Source organism: Xiphophorus hellerii, chromosome 6 (assembly GCF_003331165.1).
Source record: "Xiphophorus hellerii strain 12219 chromosome 6, Xiphophorus_hellerii-4.1, whole genome shotgun sequence".
NCBI lineage: Eukaryota > Metazoa > Chordata > Actinopteri > Cyprinodontiformes > Poeciliidae > Xiphophorus > Xiphophorus hellerii.
This window is the reverse complement of record NC_045677.1, coordinates 18,145,039-18,170,178: the sequence shown is the minus strand read 5'-3', so window position 1 is coordinate 18,170,178 and position 25,140 is coordinate 18,145,039. Positions and strand designations below refer to the sequence as shown.

The 25,140-nt window shown below is 39.1% G+C and overlaps 2 protein-coding genes across 2 annotated transcripts in view; one reads left to right on the top strand and one right to left on the bottom strand.

The window, feature by feature from the left end:
• The first annotated feature begins 2,343 nt into the window (after positions 1 to 2,343).
• Positions 2,344 to 5,203, top strand: gbx1 (gastrulation brain homeobox 1). The gene is given in 3 exon segments (XM_032566156.1): positions 2,344 to 2,632; positions 2,634 to 3,066; positions 4,148 to 5,203. Coding segments are annotated over 3 exon segments (969 nt in total). The 5' UTR covers positions 2,344 to 2,614; the 3' UTR covers positions 4,666 to 5,203.
• A 6,193-nt stretch (positions 5,204 to 11,396) lies between these two features.
• agap3 (ArfGAP with GTPase domain, ankyrin repeat and PH domain 3) overlaps positions 11,397 to 25,140 on the bottom strand; it is a 148,192-nt gene continuing 134,448 nt past the window's right edge. Inside the window, exons 17-18 of the mRNA XM_032566157.1 lie at positions 16,472 to 16,727; positions 11,397 to 14,871 (exon numbers count right to left, since the gene is read on the bottom strand). Of these exons, the coding sequence (XP_032422048.1) occupies positions 14,647 to 14,871; positions 16,472 to 16,727 (481 nt within the window). The 3' untranslated portion in view covers positions 11,397 to 14,646. The remainder of the gene's footprint in view (positions 14,872 to 16,471; positions 16,728 to 25,140) is intronic.

The window sequence follows — 25,140 nt, the reverse complement described above, 5'->3', positions numbered from 1 at the left end:
CAAAGCAGTGTGTTTCAGGGGTTGTCTAAAATTACATTGACATGGCCTATATGTAAGGTATTGTGAATTAACCAACCAGAAGCTTGCAAAACCATGAGACTATGACGTGGGCTTTCACCATATTGATTGAAGGAATCTTAGTGTATGCATATTCTGATGTTAAAGGAAATAAAAAACTACCTACAACATAATTTATCTGATTATTCAGGAATTTAGCAAAACTAAATAATTTTGCTAAAACAACCCAACCTAAAGATAAATTTAAGCTCACTTTTAAAAGTTGTGTTTTTAAACTCTGATATAGATATGTTTATCTGAGTCACAGTCGTTAGAGCATTTAGACAACATTTTGGTCACTAGGAAGCAGGCAACACATTAAAAGTAGGTGTTATGAGTACATTAGATATACTGTATTAAGAACTTTGACTAAAACTATGCAAACTTTACATATTAAATTTGGAGGTGTTTTTCAAATGTTGATGATAATCTGTCACAGAACCAGGTGAAAAATGTTTATATCCTGAATGATGCATGAAGAGACCAGTGACAGGTTACTGCAACCTTAGTGTACAAAGGAGTATTTTAGGAGATTCTTCTTCCCAGCAGGTGTTAAACTTTATCTAGCTGGACCATCAGTCCCAGCAAAGTCAAAAATTGTTTACATCCCTACTATTTCCACTGCTCTTTTTTTGCAGGCTTTTCTCATTAAAAAAAATCTCCTAGACTTTTCTCAGCCCTGTTATTTGCAGTTTTATTTTGTAAAAAGATTGTTGTCTTTTGACACATGCACATTCTCTTACATTTTAAAAAATAACCTCAGTTGTACATTCATTGGATCAGAGTATGACATTTTTCATCAGTGCATAGTATTTTAAGCTGAACTTATGTCCTTATTGTACAGCATATTATTCTTTATTCTATTTTTTACATATCCTTATATTTTCTTTGTGTGAATCTATATGCCTCGATTATGTGTCACTTTGCTGCTGTTACACCAGAATATTCCCATTGGAAAATAAATTGCATTTCTATTTCTAATAACAACCAATAATTTTCCTTTCAGCTTTATAAACTGTGCTTAAATAAAATGTTATTATCAGGTCGTTATTGACCAGAAATAATGATTTAGAAATGTCCTTATTTGATAATAACAACTGAAAGTGGCTATTCAAGTCAAATAAAATAGAAACTCGCACATTTTTGTGCGTATTAGATTTTATTAGAACAATAACCAAAAAAAACAAAAAAAACAAAGGTGAGGTTCTTCTCAAATGGTTTCAATAGTTCAAAGAGAGGTACTGCTTAAGTCACTTGCAATTATAAGAATTAGCCTGGCCTGGCCCTCAGCAGCTAATCAGAGTCGGCGCTGATATGTTTATGTCCTTATGCAATCAGACGACCAGTTGGAGAGCCCGGGCACCCAGGACTCAATAGGGCTAATCATCATCAGCTTCCATTGCCATTTAAAGCGTGAGATGATCTGCGATTAAACCCGTGCTTAAACCAAAGAGAGGAGGGATTTTATTTCCCCCTTTTTTGTCATTCCGCCATGTGCATCTCTTTGGAGACAAATTACTCTCACCAGAGAAGCGGCAAAGGAAAAATGTCTGCATTGTTTAGTTTTTGAAAAGAACATTAAAGTTCTCATCATATTCAGTTCAAATAACCCTGGTTTGACTTTGGCCGGTGTGCCCCCGCGTCCACGCCGTAGTTGACCTCGCATAAGTGTCTTTTACTTGGATCTAATTTCGCACAGAGCACCTCTCTCCGGGGAACAATTGTTGCAGGGCACTTCTTTTTCTCTTGAAGCCGAGCGCATTGTGTTTTTTAAGAGAAACATCTGCCTCTCCTCCCTCCAGCCTCTATGATGCCCCAATCTTCCCCCCCCCAAAAAAGAAAAAAAAAAGAGAAAAAAACCGCGTTGTTTTTACGCTGTCCCTTGCATCTAGAGTAATTACTTATCATCAATCAAAATTAATAATAGCTGATTGGGTTGGTGTGGTCAACGATTATAGAAGGGGAAGGGCTGGAGCAGTCTCTCACACCGTTTCGCAGTCAATGGTGAACCTGGCAAATAAAGAAGAAAAAAGTGGTGGTGGTGGTTAGGGGGGGGTGCGGCTCTTCTATTTGGTCTCCACTGGGAAACTACCGCCTCTCAAGACGGCCAAAAAGTCAGAGGCTGAATAAGGAAATGAAGCGTAATTTGAGGAAGATGGATGAGTCCCCAGGGAAACACCCCCCTTTTCACTCCTCTTGTATTGCAGATGATAACCAATGCGCTCTCGTCCTCTCTTTCTGCGCGCACTCACACGGTGCGCATCGGAGAGGGCTTGGGGAAGGAGGAGTCGCAGAAAGGTGGGGGAGAGGGTAGATAGAAAGATAGAGAGAGCGTGTGTTTATGTCTCAGTGTGTAACGAATAAGAGAGGGGAAAGGTGTCGCCTCGGCCCAGGCTGACAGACGCGTAAAACGAGCGCAGATATCAGGAGAAACAGGGATGACAACACACCAGCAGAGGATCTACTTTCACTTCACTCTGTGGTTAGACTGAAAGTTTTGTCCGTCGCAGAGGAGAGGACATTTGTTGTGAAGTTTTCCCCCCTAACAAAGAAAAACATGCAGCGACCGGGCGGTCCAAGGGACGGCGTTTTCCATCGACTCCTTGATTGGAACCCCTCAACCCAGACCGGGACACCTTCTCTACACCGGCTACCCTATGTTCATGCCCTACAGACCTCTGGTTATCCCGCAAGCTTTATCCCATTCCCCTCTCTCTTCTGGCATACCTCCCCTTGCGCCCTTGGCTTCCTTTGCGGGGCGACTCACCAACACTTTCTGCGCCAGCTTGGGACAGGGGGTTCCGTCAATGGTGGCTCTCACCACGACCATGCCGAGTTTCTCGGACCCTCCGGACAGCTTCTATCCGCCGCAGGAGCTGCCCGGTGCTCGTTTGAGCGCAGCCGATCCCGGATCGAGGAGGCAGGAAAGTCCTCACTCTGACGAGCTGCACAGCCGGGACAAGGGTTCAGAGCTGCTGAACTTTTCTGAAACTTTTCAAACAATATCAGGTTAGCTGGAATCCTCTTCTCTATGACGCAAAATTGTATTTAAGACCAATCAGATTCAGTCTTTGTAAAAGTTAAAGGCGACGAAGAAGCAATAGATTGGTCATATATCTAACGTTAATGAAGTAAATTGTGTGGACATATAAAACGTTTATATTTGTTATTAAAAAAAAAAAGAAAAGAAAAATAGATGTAGGCCTGAGTTACCTTTCCAAGCTGCCTCTTTGGAAGAATTCTAGACATTAAATGTCCAATAAATTTTGAAATATAAATATAAATAAAAATAATTATACATGTAATTCCATATTAATTAAGCACAGTATTAAAATATTAGCAATAATTTTTGAAGTTGACGAAATGTTACTCATCTGACGAACTTTGCTCAGTGTATGCACATAAAACTATTTTCTTATTGCAAATGATTTGAACTAAAATTGATAAGTATTGAATCTGATTCTGACCATATCATTTGAACGTATTTATTATTATTATTATTATTTTGTGTTTTATATGATTGGGTATGAATTAGATCAGTTTATCTTGGAGCATGATTTGAAATTTAATTTATTGTGAACTGGCTAAACACAACTAAACCGAATTGAAATAAGCGTTAATACTTGTGCAATATTGGTCTAATTCCCTTCTTTTTACTTTCCAGTTGTATAAAGTGATATTATTTACAATATATAGCGAGAAGTAGAAAAAATATTAAACAATAGCAAAAAAAAAAAAGAAGAAAAAGTTAAAAAGACAAAAGAGAGAGGGAGAACATTCACACATGGGAAAGAGAAATAAAGTTTTTTGTTCTGTCAGGGCTCCTCAATAGATGTGCAGATGGTGGCTATACATAAATATAAAGGACAACTGTAACATATGGTCTGGCCAAAAGGGTTGACGATAAAGAAGGACATAACCAGAAACTAGTAGAATAACAGGTGAACAATAGCAGACTTCTTGATAAAACCTTAACTTTGCAATTTTATGGCTTTATAATCGACCACATCAAAATAAAGCAAGCGGACTGATTTAACATGTAGCGAAATAACTGTATAGGCTTTATTCATATATTTTGCTTCTTTTTCAGGTGAGACCAAACTGTACAGTTCAGACGAAGAGAAGCTGGACCTAAAATCAGCGGACGCAGTTTGCAGCGACAGAGACGACAGCTCCGCGGACAGCGAGAACGAAAGTTTCTCGGACGGGAACAACTGCGGCGGCCTGTCCCAGAAGGGCAAGCTGAAAGGCGGCTCACAGGAGGCGTCCCTCCCGAGCGGCGGCTCGGCGGGGAAGAGCCGTAGGAGACGAACAGCTTTTACCAGCGAGCAGCTACTGGAACTGGAAAAGGAATTTCACTGTAAAAAGTACCTGTCTCTGACCGAGCGCTCGCAGATCGCACATGCGCTCAAGCTCAGCGAGGTGCAGGTGAAGATCTGGTTTCAGAACCGCAGGGCCAAGTGGAAACGGATCAAGGCCGGCAACGTCAACAACCGCTCGGGAGAGCCGGTGAGGAACCCCAAAATCGTCGTTCCAATCCCGGTGCACGTCAACAGGTTCGCCGTGAGGAGTCAGCATCAACAGATAGAGCAGGGGACCAGACCGTGAACTTTCATTGCCTCTCAGCATTCACATTCGATCAGAACAGACTCTTCGAGTGACTTTATGTTTGAACGCATGAAGAACAAGTAGGAGGATTCAGTTATTTTGTCTGAGAGGTGAGGCTGGGGAGGATCTGCCCTGAATCAGATAAATTATACCTTTTTATTTATTGTCCTGTGAATATGTAAATATAAAGGGTACAAACTGGCACTAAGAGATGTGACTGTAAATATTTTCTAAGTATTTATATGTAGGGCCCGAAACGTTCTGTTGATTATGTGCATGTCCTCATTTGATGGGGGGGAAAAAAAGAAAATCCCTGATTTTTTTTGTTTTGTTTTGTTTTGTGTTCAGTACAATTTGTTGACCACATTTGCATGTTTAACTGGAGACGTTTTACATCTTTTTGGCAGGTGCAGAAAGCACCATGGAGATTTATTTGATGGGGGCAAAAAGAAAAGAAAGACACTGTAAGGAGGCGATATCGAGCAAAAAAAGGGACGACTGTAAAATATAATTGATCTAATAAATTGCTTTATACGAATTACTGGAATCCAGATTGAATCACTTTTTATAAAACAGATGTACGATGTGAGCTACTTACTTTATGATTGTAAAAAAAAAAATCAAAAATTTTAAATGGGACCTGCAATGTATGGGTGAAAAAAACGGGCATCAAAGTGTTATTCTTCTAATTTATTATTATTATTATTATTATTATTATTATTATTATTATTATTATTATACTTTGCTTATATTCAACTGGTCTAAAGGTCTACAATTATTATTTATACATATACAGACCTTTAAAGCGTGACAACTTTAAGTGCTGATCACTAATTTCTCAGTGGCTGTTTTTATTTGATTACCAAAATCATAAAGGTAATTTTTAATCTTCTAAAGTTTCAAATGATTTTTTTTTTTTTACAGAGGCATATTTACCTGGAGCATAGATGAGTGTTTTTTAAGTAGCTGCAGTGATTGATTTCTTTTTTAGGAAGCCATGTTGGTGGACTGATGGATCCTCATTAGGGAAGAGCGCATCCAGCACACTGTGAACTTCTCCATCAGTTACATTTGCACCCACAGCAACACACCTTTTTACAGCAACATTTTTTTATAATTTCTCAAAAAGTGTATTTTAGCCACAAGAGCTTCAAATGGTCGTTAAAATCCCATTGTGAACATGAAACTGTTATTTTTTTTTATGAAGATTATGCTTTATTTTATAATCCAGCTGTTTTATGAAGATTTGAAATGCACTGAAATGTTCAGAAATGTAGGCAATTATTAGAATACATATGTGTAAAAAAAATTGCATGGAGTTTAAGTAACACAAAAAATATTGTATTGAATATAAATAAACAAGAAAAAAAATATCACTTTACAAATAAGACCAATGCCTGTCATTATGGTGAAAAGTTACATTTTACCTCAACGTCTTTCTCCTTTAGAAGTAACAACAAAACATAGATATAAATATTCCAGAAAAATATGTAAATAAAGAATGTAATTATTCTACACAATGCAGCCATTGAGTAACAATTTGTTGCTAAAAACATATGACCATACATTTTTACATAAAGCAGAAAAACAGCTATTTATGGAGACTTTTTGCGCCAGCGTCCAGCTTACCCTGAAAAATGTCATTCTAGAAAAGCTGATGCCTTTAATAACACTTCACTGCACAGTTTTATAAGTATAATCATGAGGCAGGTAATATAAAAAAGTTTCATCATAGATATTTTCAAAGTGATTGTCTCTGTTTTAAATGAGTGAGGAAAGTGTGATTTTTTTTTTCCTCTTTGAGCCTTGTTATGCTAGCCATCTTAAAATATAGTGTGACCTCAGAGCATAACAGGCCTTTGTTGACCAGGGTAAAGTTTATTTCACCGTCCACCTCATACATCAAGACTGTGACACTTGGATGGGGATTCAAGGAGTGATGAGCAAGTGGGAAGTTTTATTATGGTACAAGAGCTGACTAATATAGCCGATCAATTCCACGATAGTGTGCCAGAGTGCAGCTGCTATTTCGAGGTGATGATGAGGAGCAGTGACAAAACTCACCCTTTGACTTCAAGTTGGTAATTTTCAAGGTGCTGTGAAGAAAAGAGGCTGCATTTATAAGTTGTTTTGTTCCTCCCCGTTAAATTAACTATGTTGATTCTTTTAGAGTTGCACCAAGCTCTTCTTCTAAAGCTGGAGAAATGGCTCCCAAATTGAATTATCAGCTCCTTCCACATGTAACTATTTCCTCATCCCCACCTGCAGCGAGAGGGAAAGGACAGCGAGGGACCTCATTATTGGCCGGCGGAGTTGGCGTTGAGTGCTTGATGCTGACTGGAGGCCTGACTTCTTAGGAGGGTCCGGGCGGTTGTGGATACAGTGATAGTATGGGCAGATGCATCAAATCGCACAAGATAAACAAGCGATGAGTTTCATCAGGGCCATCATAGCTTTAATTTGGCTGCCTAATGAGTCAGATCTAGTGGCGGAGATAAGAGTTGTCAGAGGCCTGGCTCTAATGAATTTCTTGCCACTTGTAATCAAGGTTGCCTGTCTGAGGGGGGATGATTAATGGAACCCTGGAGGATTCCCTCGGCCCTCAGCCTTCATTACATCTAATGCATTCTCAGGCAAATTAACAGCAAAATGCAGGCAAAAGCCAACAGGGAAAGAGGGGGAAAGGGAAGAGAAGGAAGTTGGTGAAAACAGAGTGGGGATTTTTTTTATACAAGACAAAAGATTTCAATGGGGATGTGATGAGGAAGATAGTGAGGTGAAGGTTGGCAGAGAATGGACTAAAATGTTCACATTAGTGAGATGGTATTCAGATTAGTGTGGAGGTGTGGGTTTAAATGAGTCAGAAAGGGCAGAGTTTAACATAAATTCAGTGGTCAAACTTGATAGAGCTGAAATTGATGGTATGCAAAACCAGATGAAGACGTAACAGGATGTGGAGCTGCTTATGAGGCTCTGCTAGCTTAGATGCCCAAAGACCACTTTAAATATCCCAGGAACGGTTGATAAATGAAAAAGATGCGAATGACAGTGCTGCAAGAAAGTTTTTGACCGCATTTTGTTTTTTGTCATGTTCTAGAACAGGAAGTTCTAATATCAGCCAAAAATAACCTGAGTAAACAGTATGGCTACTGCCAGACCTATAGAATCAAACAAGACCTCTGTGAAAAAACAAAGATTACACCCCGATTTAAAGAAGTTCAATGAGAAACTGATTTTTTATATATATATATACAGTATATATACAGTATATACACTCTGTATAGCACTGTTTAATACTTTAGTTCAGTAGTTTATTAGGTGGATATCTAGAACAAAATGATCATTATAAACCAGGAAAGACTAAAGTGTTTTTCTACAAACAAGAGATGTGATATTAATGGGTTCGCCATTTACCTATTCACTTTTGCATTACTGCAGAGCTTCATTCAGACGTGTCTGTGAAACTATAGTTTTAGATTGTAACATTTTATTTGTGCTGTCAGAAAGAAAACTTTAACTTGTGGGAAACAAAAATCAGCATATTTTCAATAGGTACGCTCATTTATTCCAACTCAAACTTCATAAATTAAACTGATAGTTATGACTTATTTACATGATCATTACAAAAACCAGGAAAGACTAAAGTGTTTTTTCCACAAACAAGAGATGTGATATATATTAGTATGAAAAATGTAACGAAGGCATTTCAGAGGCTTTTGAACTCCAGCAAACCACAACAAGAGCCACAAATAGTAAAAACACAGAACAGTGGGGAACCATCTGAGGGGCCAGTCTGCCAAAATTACTCTAAGAACTCACCTGAGAATTACTCACGAACAATACAAAGTCAGAACAATATCTAAAGTACTGCAGGCCTCATCCTGTCTCTGTTAAGGTCAAGATTAAATAATAAGAAAGCAACTGGGATTAATAAAGGCATCATTGCATTGGTAGAGTTGAAAACCCCTGTAACACTGTATACAACATCTTAATTAGTAGCCATGTGAACAAAAATAACCACGACTATTTTCTTGTTCCTAATTAGTAAATTCACCCAGGGGCTGCATTTCTTTCAGTAATGGTCAGTTTTGTGAACTTAACATTAAATCAAAATTCTAGATTATTCTGAACTGTATAGAAACTGGAGGTTAATGTGGCAAATATGAAATATTTTGGTAAGCAACAAACACCTATATTCACACCTTGACGCAACGTGGACTGAGCATGTCATTAACAGGCTGTTAAAGCGGTCTGGTGCAAAGCAGCTTGGAGGTGTTATGGAAATATGGATTTAATGTTTGCAAATATGGTCTCATCAGGTCTTTGTGTACCCATCCATCAGCCACAGACCCACCTCTGCAATCTCTGAGGCAATTTGTCTGAGGAGAGGTGGGCGGCAGAGAGCCCTCCTCACTGTTTAGCGGGGCCCTGATGAAATATCAAAACACACAGCAGCGCAAGCAAGCGAGTGCTCCAGTCTTGCCACAACAAACTGAAGTGGCCGGGGTCTGTCATGATGGGAAGCATGGTCATGAATTATATCACAAACATTTATATCAGGACGTTTGAATCATTCAAGTGGTCAGTGTGAGCAAGACATTTAAATTTGGACCTTGTAGACCTATTTTTAACTCCTAAATTTGATGTAGTTACTAAACACTTGACTTTGTTTAATTTTGGCAAACATATGACAATTAAAGTGTTTCTTTTGTATGAATTAATGCATTTTTGCAGCGAGAAATTTAAGTGATCAGCTTGTGACTCTTCTGAGGTGTTAGGGAAGGTCAGCACATGTCTGCTTGTCTGTGTTGCGGGATCTGGTGTCTCATTTTTCTGTTGACAATATAAAGATTTAAAAAATTTTTTTTGGAGTCAAGTCGAATGTTGTGATGCACTAATAATGTCCAGGGTGAATTCTGCCTCACTCCAGGACCCTGCAAGGACAAGTTAGTATTCAGAATGGATAAACATTAGGATTTAGGTCTGACCAGTTTGATGGTCTGTTAAACATAATGATACAATGGTCATTAAAGTAGGTGTTTGTACTTTTGGGAATGTGAGAAGGTACCAAGTAAAATGAAACCGACTCCAGACACAGTCAATCTCCCCGAACTCTTGAATAGTTTTTGTGTCGCAGTCATCTGAAAGCTGCACTTTTCTTTGTTGCATTTGAACATTTTACCTAGACTTTTACCTTCCACTGAACTTTCCCTTAATATGCATGGATCCAGGACTCTGTGAATATCAAGCTTCTTTAGCAACAAACTTTTGTAGCTCACGATCTTTGTGGTGGGTGTTAATGACTGGCTGTAGTCACATGTCAAGTCGGCAGTTTTCCCAATGATTGTGTAGGCCACAACTTTTAAAAATTGAAAATGGATTTTATATGCGTCCTATGTAATCTTCTAATTTTCCTGAGACACTACCCTAAACATCTGATGCTGCATCAGTTATTGTGTTTGTTACAATATAACAAACACAATAATTGTGTTGTATGAACTTCCTTTTTCATACGAGTTACTGAAATAATTCACTTTTTCTGAGACCCTAATTTATTAAGATGCACCTGTACAACTTGATGTGTAATTGAGCCTAATGATGCTGATATTGAGGAAATTCATTTTCTTGGCCTCAAATCAAGACTCCACAGCGTTAGGCTAGCACAGAGGCAGGAAGAAGCCAAACTGAGGCGATGAGCAGGTGATAAAAGACAAACAAAGCCGGCCAACAGAGTGGAAGAGGATAAAGATATGCTGAGACAAGATTAGCAGGAAATAAGAACTGGATTAGTGGGAGGTCGACTTCTCTGAACAGTAGGATCTTTGGGTTTTCCCTAAGGTGTTTTGGTGCCTGACACTAAGCTTGGCTCTTTATCTTAATCCTCTTTCAGCGACTCTCGGGGGTCCTGCAGGAAGGAAGTGAGGAGGTTACGTTATGTGACCGAAGACAAGGTTGAGTGAGCTGTTTCAGTGTGACGAAACAATATAGAAAAGAGAAAGACTTGAAATAGAACATACTAATAAAATAAAAAGTCTCTGTATAGTTCCATTTATAAGTTTACATACACTCCTCATGGAGACAAATCTTGTACTAAATTAAAATATTTTATTTTGCCATTTGTTTTTAGTGTTCCAGATCTTCCAGCATAAGCTAAGTTTGACAATTGCTGGTCCTTGAACTGTTCCTGGACTTAATAAAAAAATGTTTTACTTATATACTTTTACTTATATATAGGTAGGTTGTTATATACTTATATAATAAACAGCAAGGGTCTGGTTGGTGGTTCATACTTGAACAGAACTGGAAGTTCTAACAGTACAATGATTTTGAAGGCTAACTTCAAACTCCCTGAACTACTTCTCCAAAGTCCTAATCTTAAACAGTATGAAAATTTCTAAACATTCCAGCCAGAAAAAAAGCATGCAGTTGAGGTGAAACTTAATTCAGGGACATTGCTGCTACATGCGTATATTTGTGTATAATTATTATCTGTTGTAAACAGTGAAAAGTAATAAATTAAAATTGTAGAATCGAGTCTTAATTTTAAAAATTCCCCCAAATTGTTGGTTCTCTGGAAAAAACAAACAAAGAATATTTAATTTACATTCCTAAATTCGGTAATCAATACAAAGCTTATTTTGATGATGACAGGTAAACTGTTGTTTCTTTAAACTTTACAGGCTCTAGAAGAGCCCAGCAGAGAATAACGAACAACGCAAACACTACAAAAATGTGTCAGGTTTCCCCAAATTTTGGGGAAGGCTACAATGTTTTATTTGAGTGTTTATTAATAGGGCAAGAGTCAGCCAAGCATACAACATGTTACTCTTTAGCTTTTACTTTGTTTCACGTTCTGAACGTAAAAGGAAATACAATAGATAAAACAAACAAACAAAACAAATACACAAAAAGATATTTACATACTGCATTATAAATATGTCAAATGTACATCATTATACACAAGTACCAAAGATGGTTGGCTATGTTAAGATCCAAACAGAAGGACCTTAAAAAATATGTTCAAAAAGAAACAAAAACAACTTATGGATCAAGATGACCAAAATCAGTTTAGTTTGTCTCTCCAAGAGGAGCTTTCCTTTCGATAAAAGCACTAAGCTAATATATACATTTCATATTGTTTGTTTGGATTCAAACAGGCGGGTAATTCTAGTGTTTTTTCTTTCTATCATCTACAGTATGTAAATAGGGTTTCAGGGTAATTGCTGTACATATGGAGATCTTCTGTCATCCCACTGAACCATGAAAAAGTCTCAGTGAAATAAGGTGGTCAAGTAATGATCAGAAATAAGGCTTATATCGCAGTACAGTACAAGTTGAAAATTTGAGCAAAACTCAGGTGGACTTGTGAGGTCTTGAAGGAATTGTTTAACATTTTCGGCAGAAATGTGCTTTTTCACAAGATGTACCCAGTAGCATTAAAGCATCTAGTTAGTACCCAAATAGTACCCAAAAGCCAAAGCCAAGCCAAATGTATCCACTTAGCCGTTAAACATGAATGTAAGAGGACAACCATCTCAACCAATGGGAAAGCTGACACAGATAGACTAACTTTGGCACTACAAAGTCAAGATTACACAATAAACTCTTGACTTATTGTTCTCAAGCTATCTAAGAGCACACTGAAAAAAAATCTTTTTTGGGTTAATTTTCAGGTTTTAGAATGTGGCAGGTGATATCAGCAATCCCAGCATTTCTACCAGGTAGGTGCTGGTTATCAGTGTCATGATATATTAAGGTGTCAAAAATCATCTAAATATTTGAAGTTATTCTGTTCTTAAGGTTTAAATGGCCTTTGTTGAGATGTCAGAGAAAAATGCCACACTGACCAGGAGTTTTCCTGCTGTAAAAGAAGGCTGCTAGAGCTTTCATCGGTTTGCAACTTGTTAAGAAATATTAATTTACTCAAGGTCAAGATAATATGAGGATCTCACACGGACCAGTATCCAAGTTCTAATTCACAAGTTCACATTTCTACTAATTCAAATGCTATTTATTTTAAAGGAAGACATTTCTGCTACAGACTATTTTCCATCAATTCTTTCAAAACATATTGTACTAAAGTAGTGCAAGATTCACGTGTCAGCAGGCTTCCTGCAGGGACAACGGTACCAGTTAAGGATTCTTTGCTGCCCAACTTCATATTTGTATTAGACATAACACGGTACATAACACGGTTGTATTGGTGAATGAGGTGTATTGTTGGATGTGCATGTTTTTTTGCATCTCAAAATGTAGCTTGATAATTTCTTAATTATTATTTTTTTGTTTGTCTACATCAACTTTGAACAAAAAAAATAGCACATTTACAAAAATGTCAAATAATCCCTTCCTAAGTCTTGCAAGTATCCTCTTCTGGCCATATAAAAAATTGGGAAAAGTTAAAATCCATAAAGCATCAACATGAGTATTGCAGATAAGGTATAATGTAGTTATTAGCCCTGTAAACAAATATTTTTGCCTTTGTAAACCAAAAAAATAAAAAATTAAATTAAATAAAATACTTACAAATTTGCAAACCAGATAAAACCAGGTGAAAAAAAATCTGTAGAATACTGCACAGTTGTATGAAAAAAACTTCCCTCTATTAACCTCTTTCTGATTGTAATCCCTTTTACCACCTTTACTTCAGTCACATAAATACATGTTGTTGTCTCCCAGCTTTTACGCTCACATGATGTGAGGATAGGAAATGCTAAAGGAAAAGGACAGGGGTCATTTTTTTCATTTAGACTACAAATCTGAGCTAGGTCAAACGGTTTGCGTAAGGAATAAGGCAAAGGAACATGAACTACTTTTTACAGATATCTGTACAATGAAACCCAGTTATGTTCCCAAATTTTTACTTAATGTTTATGACTTCTCCACAGAAATGCCCCTGAAGCAGATGTTCAGTCATACACACGCACACACACCCCACCACATATGTATTTCACAGCAATAATAGTGGATATGATCTCTAGAGTACCAGTTCTACATCTATCAGCTGATCTCCCAGAATCCTGTGCTGTTAAACTGACTGAATCTCTGAAGCAATTACCAACATAATCCACTCAATCTTAAAAGAAATAATAACTCTAACAAAGAGATCATAATGGTAGAAGTTCACAGTTTCAATCAAACCTTTGAATCTGAATGAATTTTGATTGAAGAGGCACACTAACAAAGCAGTGCGACTTAATAGTCCTAAAACATCATGGCCCTTAATTCCTTTATAGTCACGGACACGTTTACTGAAAGATTGTGCCATAGAAAATGACTCGCTCTCACCCAATAGGAATTCTGCAATCAGCTCTTTCTATGATGATCCAAATCCATTTCCCTGTGAATTAAGTGTCGAAATCATTTGGCCTCTTTAACCATAATTGCTTTGCTTTTGTATATGATAGAGTGTTGAAGACATACATCACTGTGAAAGCTGTAACAGTCACTGTTATGAGAGATTAAGTTTCTCCCTGCGTCAGTGTTTTCTCACTTGTAGAAACTACTTTTTTACTGTTCTGCGTGTTGATGCTTAAGCTTGAAAATTTGAAGCCGTTTTCTGACTCACACTCATTATATTTCTCTGTTCCCATTACAAAAGGGAAGAGGACGACATAGTAGGAAATGTTTTGAGTGTTAAGGATATGCTTTTTCTATATGGTATAAATGCAGAAGGAAGTAATCTGTTTGGTTGAGGCTTCAAAAACATAAATCTTAAAGCTGATCGTGATCATTTCAGACCAAGACTGAATAAAATTAGGAGGAAAAAAAGGAATAAAAAATAAAATATATTTAAAAATGTACAATGTCCAAGTTTGCAGCGAAGTGGAATATCTCCAGTAACTCGATACCTGATATCTCTCCATTGGTGCTGATTCTGGGTTACACAGTGTGAAACAGAGGAAGTACAAGTACACACGGCCGGGTTTGGGTGCTTTTTTTCTTTTTTGTTGTTGTCTGCAGCTAGATTTTCTCTGGCTTCTACATGATGCTGATGCTGCGGTTGAGCTCACACTGGGCGTTGTTGTTGTTGATGTTGGGATTGCGGAGGCTCACACTGGACGTGGGGACGGGGCTTAAGCTGCTGGAATCGTTGGGGCAGCCGTGTTGCAGTAGGATGTCGGCGCACTCCTGGCTCCCGGCTCGCCGGGCGTAGGACAGCGGCGTTTGGTTCCGAGCATCTCGGCTTTTCACATCCACACCATACTGCGACAGAAAATAACAGGAAAGTTTGATTCTGATTGTACATCACCCTTTGATCTAACCTCAATATGGTTTCTCCAAATTCCTACAAGGATTTTGTATTTTCCTACCTGGTCAACCTGAGTAAATTATTTTATTTAAACCAGTCCACAAGCGTCCCACAGGTCCAAATGGAGCCAGTGGAGTTCGGCTCAAATGTTATGATGCTGTTCTACCATTTTATACCATTATCCTATACCCCAAATCAATGTTTGACAGAAAAAAAAAAACTGCAAGCTGATAATATGCTCTTGTACACACAGATGATCAAAATGTTTTATCGACACTGGCAAGGAAAATTCCAACTCACTGCACCTGAAATATTACAGTCTACTAAATACTGCATCCAAGCAGGGCTTGCATTCCAACATGCATTGGAGATGTAATGACAATTATGATTTGATTTATTGTGCAACTCTTACCAGAATCTTACCAGAATGGTCAGAAATAAAGTTGTGGAGAAGTTTAATACAAGGCTAAGTTATGAAATAAATTCTCAAGCTCTAAAAATAAATTCCTAGATAAAAAACAAAGTACAACACATTAAAGGCAATTGATGTTGACAGCTCAGATAGGAGAATCTGGCAACAGGACAAAAGTTTTGTATTCCAAAAATCAGTGTCATTGTTAAATGAAAACAATAAGGATTTGGAGTTAGCCAGCAGCTTTTCCTACAACAAACATGTGGAAAAAGGTGATCTGGTCAAATGAAAATAAAACTTTTTGCATGCAAAATATTGTGTGTGGAAAAATAAGTAACACTGCAAGCTAGTGGCAGTGGGGAGACCTTCTTCAGCAAGTCAGAGTTAATATCAGGATAATTGGAGCTAAACAAGGGATAATTCCAGTCAGAGACTCCAAAAAGACCAGAGACGGGGCTGGATGTTCTTGTTCTGGGGACAAAAACACCAATTGCCATTTCTAACCCTAGCCTTATTCTTTCAGTCTGAGCTTGAGGTATTTTGCAGAAAACAAAAACAGGCAACAATTTCAGCTTCCAGATGTGCAAAGTTGGTATGAAAACCCTCAAAGACATGCAGCTCCAACTGCAGTAAAAAGTGCTTTGACAAAGTTAGAATTCAAGGGGGAACAGCAGAAAAACAAGCCACATCATAATTCATGTCTTTTTTGTTTCAATTCACAATTATGCACCGATGTGTGCTTGTCAGTAAAACCCCAATGAAATACATAAAACAATTCTTAAAGCAAGTCAAAATATTACAACATTTAAAGGTTTCCACATTTTTTTAACTAAACTTGAACATTTATAGAAAAATAATTACGACAATAGTCAAATACTCTGTTTTTTTAAGCACACCAACTGCTTGAAGGTGAGAAAGGTGTATATTTTGGAGTAAACAAACAGTGTTCTTAGAACAAAAAAACTTGTCCTTTGTTCCTTAGTGTTGGCCTGACCTGCTTTTATTCTAATCCAAACTGGTAACTTTAAAAAAATAAAGAACAATCACATCTTCAAAAGTAAACCAAAAGGTCAATCCAATGCCAACCAATGCTGGACGCCCTTCCCCCCCACTCCTCACCAAGCTCAGTTGAGCCTACTCACCCAGATGAGCAGCTGCGTGATGACAACATTGGCCATGGCACACGAGAGGTGCAGCGCAGTGCGTCCATCTCCATCACCGTAAGTCTCATTGACCTCCTCCTTGGTGCCGTGTGCCAGCAGCAGCACCACCAGCCTCAAGTCATCCTCCACCACTGCCCGGAGCAGCTGTTGCCCCAGAGGAACATCCGACTGAGGCAGCCCGACCAGGAACAGCTTCTGCTCGTACTTGGCTCTGATCCAGCGCTCCTTCTCCTCCCTGGAGAGGAAAGACAGCGGGGGTTTCAGGTCAGGCAGGGTGAGACATGCCAGACATGCAATCAGCAATTTCACACCTTAGGTAGAGAACTTTCAAAAAAATTTAGAGCCTATGATTTAAAGGCAAAGTCATGTACAAAACGAAGTGCGGGGACACACAGGGGAAGCATTACAGTAATTGGCCTATGAGAGTCACTGAAGTATTGTGACATTTCTAAATTATTAGGGCACAGGAAAGTGATTTCACTATCACAGCATACCACACGGGGAAATAATACAGTGAGATCGGATGGAGAGATCAGAGAATGCCAAAGGGTGGGATGCTTTGGGCAGCATTCCAGCCTCCACTGATTACGGCCGTCAGCACAACGGCTCAAGCTCGGCCAGCTTTCTAAAGGTTACACATCTTGAACAGCATGTCTGCTGTAGACAATACAGGAAGGCGGGGGACATATTTTTATCAGCACTGTCGGCTGTCAGTCTGAACCTGTGGATCTCCTCCACAAAAGAGGCAGTGTGTCTCTGGGCCTCAGGCTCCCTTGGGGTAGCTGGGCTCCGAGTCAGATCGATGGGGCTGAATGGCAGCCAGAAAGAGACGGTTGGATGTGGGGCTCCTTCACTCCAGCCTGCAAAGGAGAATGGCGATGGAGAGAAGGCTCCGTCCTCTATCAGCAGGCAGAATTCTATCTTTTGCTTTCCATCTTGACCCCCAATATCATTCTTCGCCCACATACAAACTGTTCAAATCAGAAGACGGAGGAATAAAAAATCAATATCAATAAGTGAATGACTGAGCATGCCCAGTGTGGTGCTAACCTGGTGACCCTGTCAGTCGGTCTGATAAGGGGAGCAGAAAGAGGCTGTTGTTTGGATTTGTGGGTGAGTGACAGAAAGGAGAAGGTTTGTGTGAATCAGTTAAAGCGGCGTCGCTGGCTGGAGTGACAAGGCTCTCGTGGGACTCTTTATCAACGGGCCAAGGCTTAGCAGCATGTACAACCTGACAGTCTCACTCAATTCAATTGTATTTCATCATAATAAAAGGTGAAAATGTACTCAGCTTGAAATTGCTAAAACAACAGATTTGGACCTCCACATTCAAAATAATTTATTGTAACTTTATGTGATAAGCCAACACTCCTGGATGGAAAGGAAAATGGTAACTGCTTTTCAATTTTATTTTTAAAGCTGCGGTGTGCTTTTGTTCTCAGCGTGCCTGAGCTCCTCTACTTTGCAGAATCACTTCAGAAACAGTCAAATTGAATTAAAAGGATCTGTTAACATCCAACAGATTCTCAGGTGAATTTAGTTCTATGCTTTTACTTGGGGGATTCTAATACATGAATATACTTTAATCAAAACCAGGTTGTCTAAAATGTGGTTTATGGTCAGATTATATTCCCCCAAATAGAAGTCAAGCTCAGAATTACAGAATTAAGTTTTTTCTGACAATGATGTAAAATATGCACAGCAAAATTTTCAGAAACAGCAAACAAACCCCCCAAAAAATGGAGATTAGTACCCATAAAAATGGTGCAAAGTGATGATAATTTAAGTAAACGTTATCCTAATTTCTGTTTTTTTGGGTTGTAAACCTCGTTTGGTCCATTTGACTCCAATGAAATATTATGATCTCTAATTGAATCAGAATACATTTAAATAACCTACTGTCGGTATTTATTTGTTGGAGGACAAAATTTTTCAACAACTAAATTATTTAAATACTCAAAATCAGCATAGTAAAAGAAAATTAGTTACTGAAACATGCAGCTGGAATTTTGCATTTTTTTCCATTTTCATAAATGATTGTTTGTGGTCTCCTAAAATGCTGTGTCTGCTGAAACAACAAATAAACTTTGCAGATGCACCAAATTTTGTCTCCATTTGGATGAAGCCTAAGATCAACACTTATCAGCACCAAGCCCAAATTGAGTAAGTACTAAAGCTGCAAGGGTCATGAAGCAATTTACACCCACTTCAAAATAGTTTTAAACTTGTGGCACCTTTGAGGATTTTTGTTGCATTTTGTTTGGGCATGAAAAGTAAATGTGGAAGTGAAAGTCTTTTCGCCCAGCACACTAAAAGCAAACCTTTTCTTCCAGAAGATAGCATTATTCGGAACTACAATACATCCCTAATAGTGGGCAATTGCAGTTGCTCAGAGTTTTATGGCGTAAGACCTCCATCAATTCCAACTCAGTCATTATGTGTGGACAAGCCTGTTAGCAAATCAATTGCCGTTAGAGCCAGTGGACTGCTCAGAACAGGAAGGGGCCGTCCTGCCCCTCCACTCTTATTTCTTTGTAAACATGTTTGTTTTACAAATTCAGGACAGTCTGAGAACTGTAGGTAGGTCTCAGGACGATATGTACAACTTTTTAAAAATCTAAGTACAGTGACAAATAAGTAGGGTTGATGTGTGCAGTTTGTTTCGGAAAAGTCGACCATGAATAACACGATGAATCTGTAGAGCCCAGTGAATTGATATGAGCTAAATGAGGCATAACGTTAGCACCAAGATGTGAAACAAAAAGGCAGAGAAAAGCCATTAAGAAGACGTCAACATCTCAGAAAGGAGCCCGGAGGACACTTTGTTAGCCTTCACAACAAAATCAGCCCTAAAGACCTGCAGGAAAGGTCTCATTCACAGCTGATCCTGAGCTTTAAATTCAACAAATTCACAGTCCTTTCTAGAAACTTAACCCAATAAAGGAGCATGAGGGATAGAAGCAAAAGTAAGTAAAAATTCCCTAGCTGCAGCCAAAGAAAGAACGTGAAAGGAAGTAAAATGGTAATCCCGCCTCTGTCTTTTGTTTGGAACAGAGCAACAATCCAAACAGAGGTAGGGTTTAAACAGTCAGGGGGTAACCGAGACTCTTGAATAGGACATTTCCTCACTACAGGAGGAAGAAAAATAAAATCAGCAGATTTAGCATGTCAAAGTGCCGGGACAAAGTAGGAGGGGAGGCGGAGAGGGGAAAGGAGAGTGAATTCCACACAGCATGGGGGAACATTCAGGAAATTGAGCTGATGGCTAGTCCTACATATACAACACACACACAGGTTTTTTAAGCTAATAGGCACCAATTTCCCCACCCAGCCCTGAGCACATACTTGTTCTAAATTTCTCTGTTACTTTGGGGATAAAAAGGTGGTTTCAAGTTCCTAGTAAAGACGTGTGTTGCCCCTCTCTTTTAACTACAATCACACAACATTCACCTGCAAACCTCCGCCGTCTTTCAGTCATCTTGCATCATAAACATAGATTAACTTTCACTCACTTTGATGTGTATGAAATTCTGGGCCAACATCAAAAATGCTCCCTGAGTTTAAAGTGGAAATGAGGTTCCTGTCCTGAGCTGGTGTCCCTTTTCATTTGCCTATGCAGAGTCTGGTGAGTTAAAGGCAGCTTTAACAGTAGAGAAAAGGTTTCTATTATAATTCTATTAGAGCTCTGTCCCTCCAACTCTATGCTGAGCAATGCATTCTGACCCTGACTTAATTAAGTGGCAAATGGCAGAATGATTCTCCTAAACCCAGCCCATGGAGTCAAGAACACATGACTGAATTCAAATAAAGAGGAACAAACAAGGATAATTAGTCAAGCCTGAAAGACACAGATGAACAGAAATTTATAGGAAGGGAATAGAAACTGAGACGGGGTAGGAGGAGCAAGAGATGCCACAAAATGACCAATCTAAGTGCCTGTAATAAAGGTGCATTGGTCCATATAGGAAGAGGAGGATGTCCTGTCTCAGTACTCGCCCATCTTTCAAACTCACACTGAGTGCTTCACAACTATCAAAGCTTCTCTAGCTCCTCCTCCTTCTTCTTCACGAGCCTCCACATTCACTGTGGATACATCAAATAAATGCTTTGAAAGGGAAAGAAATGGCGTTGGTGGTGAAAGGGGCGATGGGAGTTGGTCCGGGGGTGGGGGAGAAGGCTGTGGTTGGACCAGCTTGAACAGACTTTGCAGTGGGGGTGGAGGACTTCTATAGAACTGGTTCCCATGCAGCCAGGAGCTCCACTTCCACAGACCACGGGGAGGGAAGAGCAGAGAGTGAGGAAGAGCAGTAGAAAGACAAGAAGGGGGGGTGAGAGGGGAATGACAGAGATTGAGAAAAAAAAAAACACAGACAACAGAAGGAAAAAGCTGGGGCCCCAAAGCATCAAAGGTTGCTAAGGGCGAGAAATGAAGGAGCAACACAGTAAACGCTCCACTAAGAGTGCTAAATAAGGCCTCCCATGGTCCAGTGGGTAACAGTGCAGACCAGCTTTGCTCTGCTCTGAGAATACCAGCTCCAAAAAGAATGAAGACAAATATTTTTACAAGTCCAGTCGATGCTCCTTGCCCGTCTCTCTTCCATGGTGCAGCCCGAACAGATGACCAGAACTCAAAAGGTTTGTTGAGCTCTATAGAATTGCCAGCGGGAGAGCATCTGGGTGCCAAAAGGCAGGCAGAGGGATGAGTTGAATATATTGTGACATTAATGAGGTTGTCAGACCCCTCATGATGGAGTGGCTCTGTTTTTGTGCCAGCAAGACTAACACTCTTAAACGCTCATGCTGTTAACCCCTGCTGAACCCTTGCCTCACATACAAAGCTGAGGGGACGATAACACATGGCCTACTGAAGTGTGTGGACTGCTTCATGTAGTCCTGCACATATGAAGCGACAGATTTAAATCCTTTGTTTTTTTTATATTTTTATTTATTTTAATTTCCAAACATTATTGAGACTACATACACTAGCCACCTAATTAGGAACACCTTGCTATCAAGTTGAAGCCCTTTTTGTTTTCAGATCTGCCCAAAATCCAGGAGGCACAGATTCAACAGAGCGTTAGAAATGTTTCTCAGTGGTTTTGGTTCATATTAACATAGTTGGTACAGCTTTGTTGGCTGCACCATCCATGTCCATCTCCTGTTCCAACACATCCATGAGGTGATCAACTGGATTGAGATCTGGTGAGTGTATGGGTCATTGGAGAACATAGAACTCAATGTCATCTTCAGAAAAGCAGTTTGAGATCATCTGAGATTGCTTCTGGAATCATCCACCAGAAGATGGGTACACTGTAGTGATAAAGGCATAGATATGTTCAGCAAAATTACTTAGAAAGGCAATGGCATTCAATTGATAATCGTCTGGTTCTAAGGAGTCCAAGGTGTGCCAAGAAAACACCCCTAACTATTTTTCCAGTCAGTTACCATCCAATTTTATTGAACCAGAGTGAATTGTAGCCTCAGTTTCCTGTTTGTTGCTGAAAAGAGTGGCACCAAGTTTGGTCTCCTTCCATCTGCTTCAGTTATTCTGTACACACTGGCTGTAATAAGAAATTATCTGTGGTACTGTTGTCTTTCCATTTAACCAGTTTGACTATTCTCCTCTGACCTCTGACATCAAACAAGGCATTTTTGTCCACTCAGCAACCGCTCTCTAGATGTGCATAGAATGCTCTGTTTTTCTATGCAAACCCAAGAGTCCTACCATGTAGGACAGTAGAAAGACAGTTTCTAAAACACTCAGACCAGCCTGTCTGGCACAAACCACCACAAGACATTCACTAAGTAATTTAATTGATTTACTTTTTTACCATTCTGATGCTAAGTTTAAATTCAACAACTCATTTAGGAGGACCTAATAAAGTGTTTGGTGAGTATAAATTGCATGGCTCAGTATGTCTATGCTGTATAACAAAGCAGTCCCTTCTTTTCGTCCACCTGGCCCTGAAATCCAGTGGCATATTGGCAATTAGCAACCAAGGTGTTACTTCTCCCACACAGGGATAATTACTGACCTGTGGCTTTCATTTAGAAAGAGAAAGCGGACAGAGGACATAGGAAGACTCAGTCATTCATTTGTCTTAATTAATTAGTCTTCCTCCACCAGGGTTCCTGGTGAGGCCAACTACTCTAAAAAGTCCTGCCGCTTCAACGGTTCAACCGCTTCAACGGCTGTATCCTGTGAACAGCCTGGAAGCTCTGTCCGATGTTCAGGGGCAACCATGAACAGCAGAAGCTACTGTAGATAACTCTTGCAGATGTTTTTGTGTTGACAGGACTTCCTTTGCAAACAGCACAACTGGACAATGGGAGAGCTGGAGAAGAATGGGTTAAAGCAGACAGAGGGACCAGGTTTGGAGAGGTTAGTGGTGTGATTCATTTTTATTACCACGCAGCCCCTGCAGGCGGCAGGAGTGGCAAATTATTTCTGAAACAAAGTGGAGGGCTCTCATCAGAGCTATTACCCGCCTGTGGCCGAAGGCAGCGCAGAGCCCACAGAGGGTGACAGTGAGAGGCCCCCCATCAATGAGGGATAGCCGTCCACATCCGTCCACGCTCCAGGATATCCCCCTCCCCAAATGAGAACTGGTGTCTGTGCTTCTGTGCGTGTGTTTCATTGTGTGCAAGAGGAAGATAAAGGTAAAGCTAACTGTTGGACCACTCCCATAATATCCATCAAAATAATATCCAGTATTGTTTTTGTCACAAACCTGCCAAGCAATTAGAGGTGACGTGCAAAACACAATGACTTGCGGGTGCTAATTAAATGAACAGCTCCCATGTAATATGCTGACTGCAGAGATGAGCAATGACAAAGTACTAACAAGTTCATCATTCCAGATTCAGCTGAAGCATAGCCAGATGAACCTTCTTCTGAAATGACCCTACCTTGCATTGCTCTAAAAATACAACTAATCAGTAAGTAAATGTTCATTTATTAATTAAGGAAACTAAGAGGAACATTTGTTTGTCTGGTTATACAAAACCCACTGTTAGTTTCTGGGTTTGAGTTACAATAAAAAAAAGTAAAGTAAAAATAAGACAACAGCCATTTTTCTTACAAGTGAAGTAAGCAGTGTAACTGTTTTGAGAATAACCTAATTGCTTTCAGGCATGAACGTTAATCTGGTGGAGTAAGTGTAAACTATCATCAGCTCAGAAAAATATGTTGAGTGTTTTCAAAAACTGATGCCCTGAATCCTATAAAGTTGACTCACAAAGAGTTCTTATTTAACTAGCTTCAATATAACAAGAAGCCTCACCCACATTTAAGTACCTTTGGATGGCAGCATTTTTGGTATCCAGCTGAAAAAAGTTAACAATGGACACTCATGGAGTTTATTAGTTAATTCAAATCATGTAAACACAGTTTATTAAAACAGGTGGTCTGTTCACACATGCAAATATTTTTCAAACAACTTTTCCATCGTGAAGCATATAGTCATCCTAATGTTCAACTATAATTCAGCAGCTGTTCTGATCTGCGTATAACAAATTTACATACTGAGTTCCTAAGATCTTGAATATCATAAGTCCAAACCAATCTTGTGGATGAGCGCGTTTAAGTTAAATCTCAAAAATGCAAGAGGTAAAACTAGTCTTGCAGGAGACATTCAATCAGACACCAAGTTGATATTCAGGTAGTTACTGAATCGTTTAGATTAGGTGTCACTAATGTTTAGTCAGAGTCAGTAGCCATACAAAGCCTGCCTATGTGTCGAAGACAAAGCTGCTATGTGTCACCAGTTTGACACAATTAAAATCCTCGCTTTTATGGTGAACTGCAGTTAAAAGAAAAAAAAAAGCACAAGAAGAAAAAAAAAATCAATCAGCTGGAATTTATTCATCCTACTTGATATATACCTGGTTTTATGAAGGACAAAACCATCAACATCTCACCAACCAGTGGCAAAGTAAGATATTTAAAGTGATATTCTTGGTCTAAAGATTAGTTATCCAGCAAATGAGATTTATTGTTTGACAGTAAAAGCTAATGGAGATGTTGCTGCGGGACAGGATCGGATTTTTTTTAGACAGTGAAGAACCTTCCTGCCTGCGGTGACGTGGGACTGACAGTGGTAGGGAGAGGAATCAACATCAATAATCTTTCATCAAGTCCACAGTGCAGCACTTCAACACAGAAAGGACTCAATAAACAACTGTAGGCCATCGTTCAGGTCTGAACTGGCCAGAGAGTGGAGGATAAATTCGAGCAGTTTGCAAGCAGCGGATAAATAAAACATCACTTTAAGTGAAGCGTTTTTGTATCTACAAATGGTCGAGATGTCACCAGAAAAGTCTCATGATTGAAGATACAACACACTCCTTGATATTTCAGTCTTATGTAGAACATTTCTGCAACAACACATAAGCCTGTAACTCAAAGAAAGTGCATCAAACTACGTGCTCTCAACTTATGCAGATATAGATAGAAAATTCTTGGTTTTGACGCATTTAATAAACACAGGGAAAAAAATTAAGGCTGCTATAGAGAAATTATGTGATTAGTGAAAACTGAGGCGATAACCCCAAAAAATTTTTCATGCTTTTTCCTTTCTTTTCCATTATTAAAATGACATTTTCCGTAAGTTTTAGCATCTTAGTCAGTAAAAATGTACACATGAGAT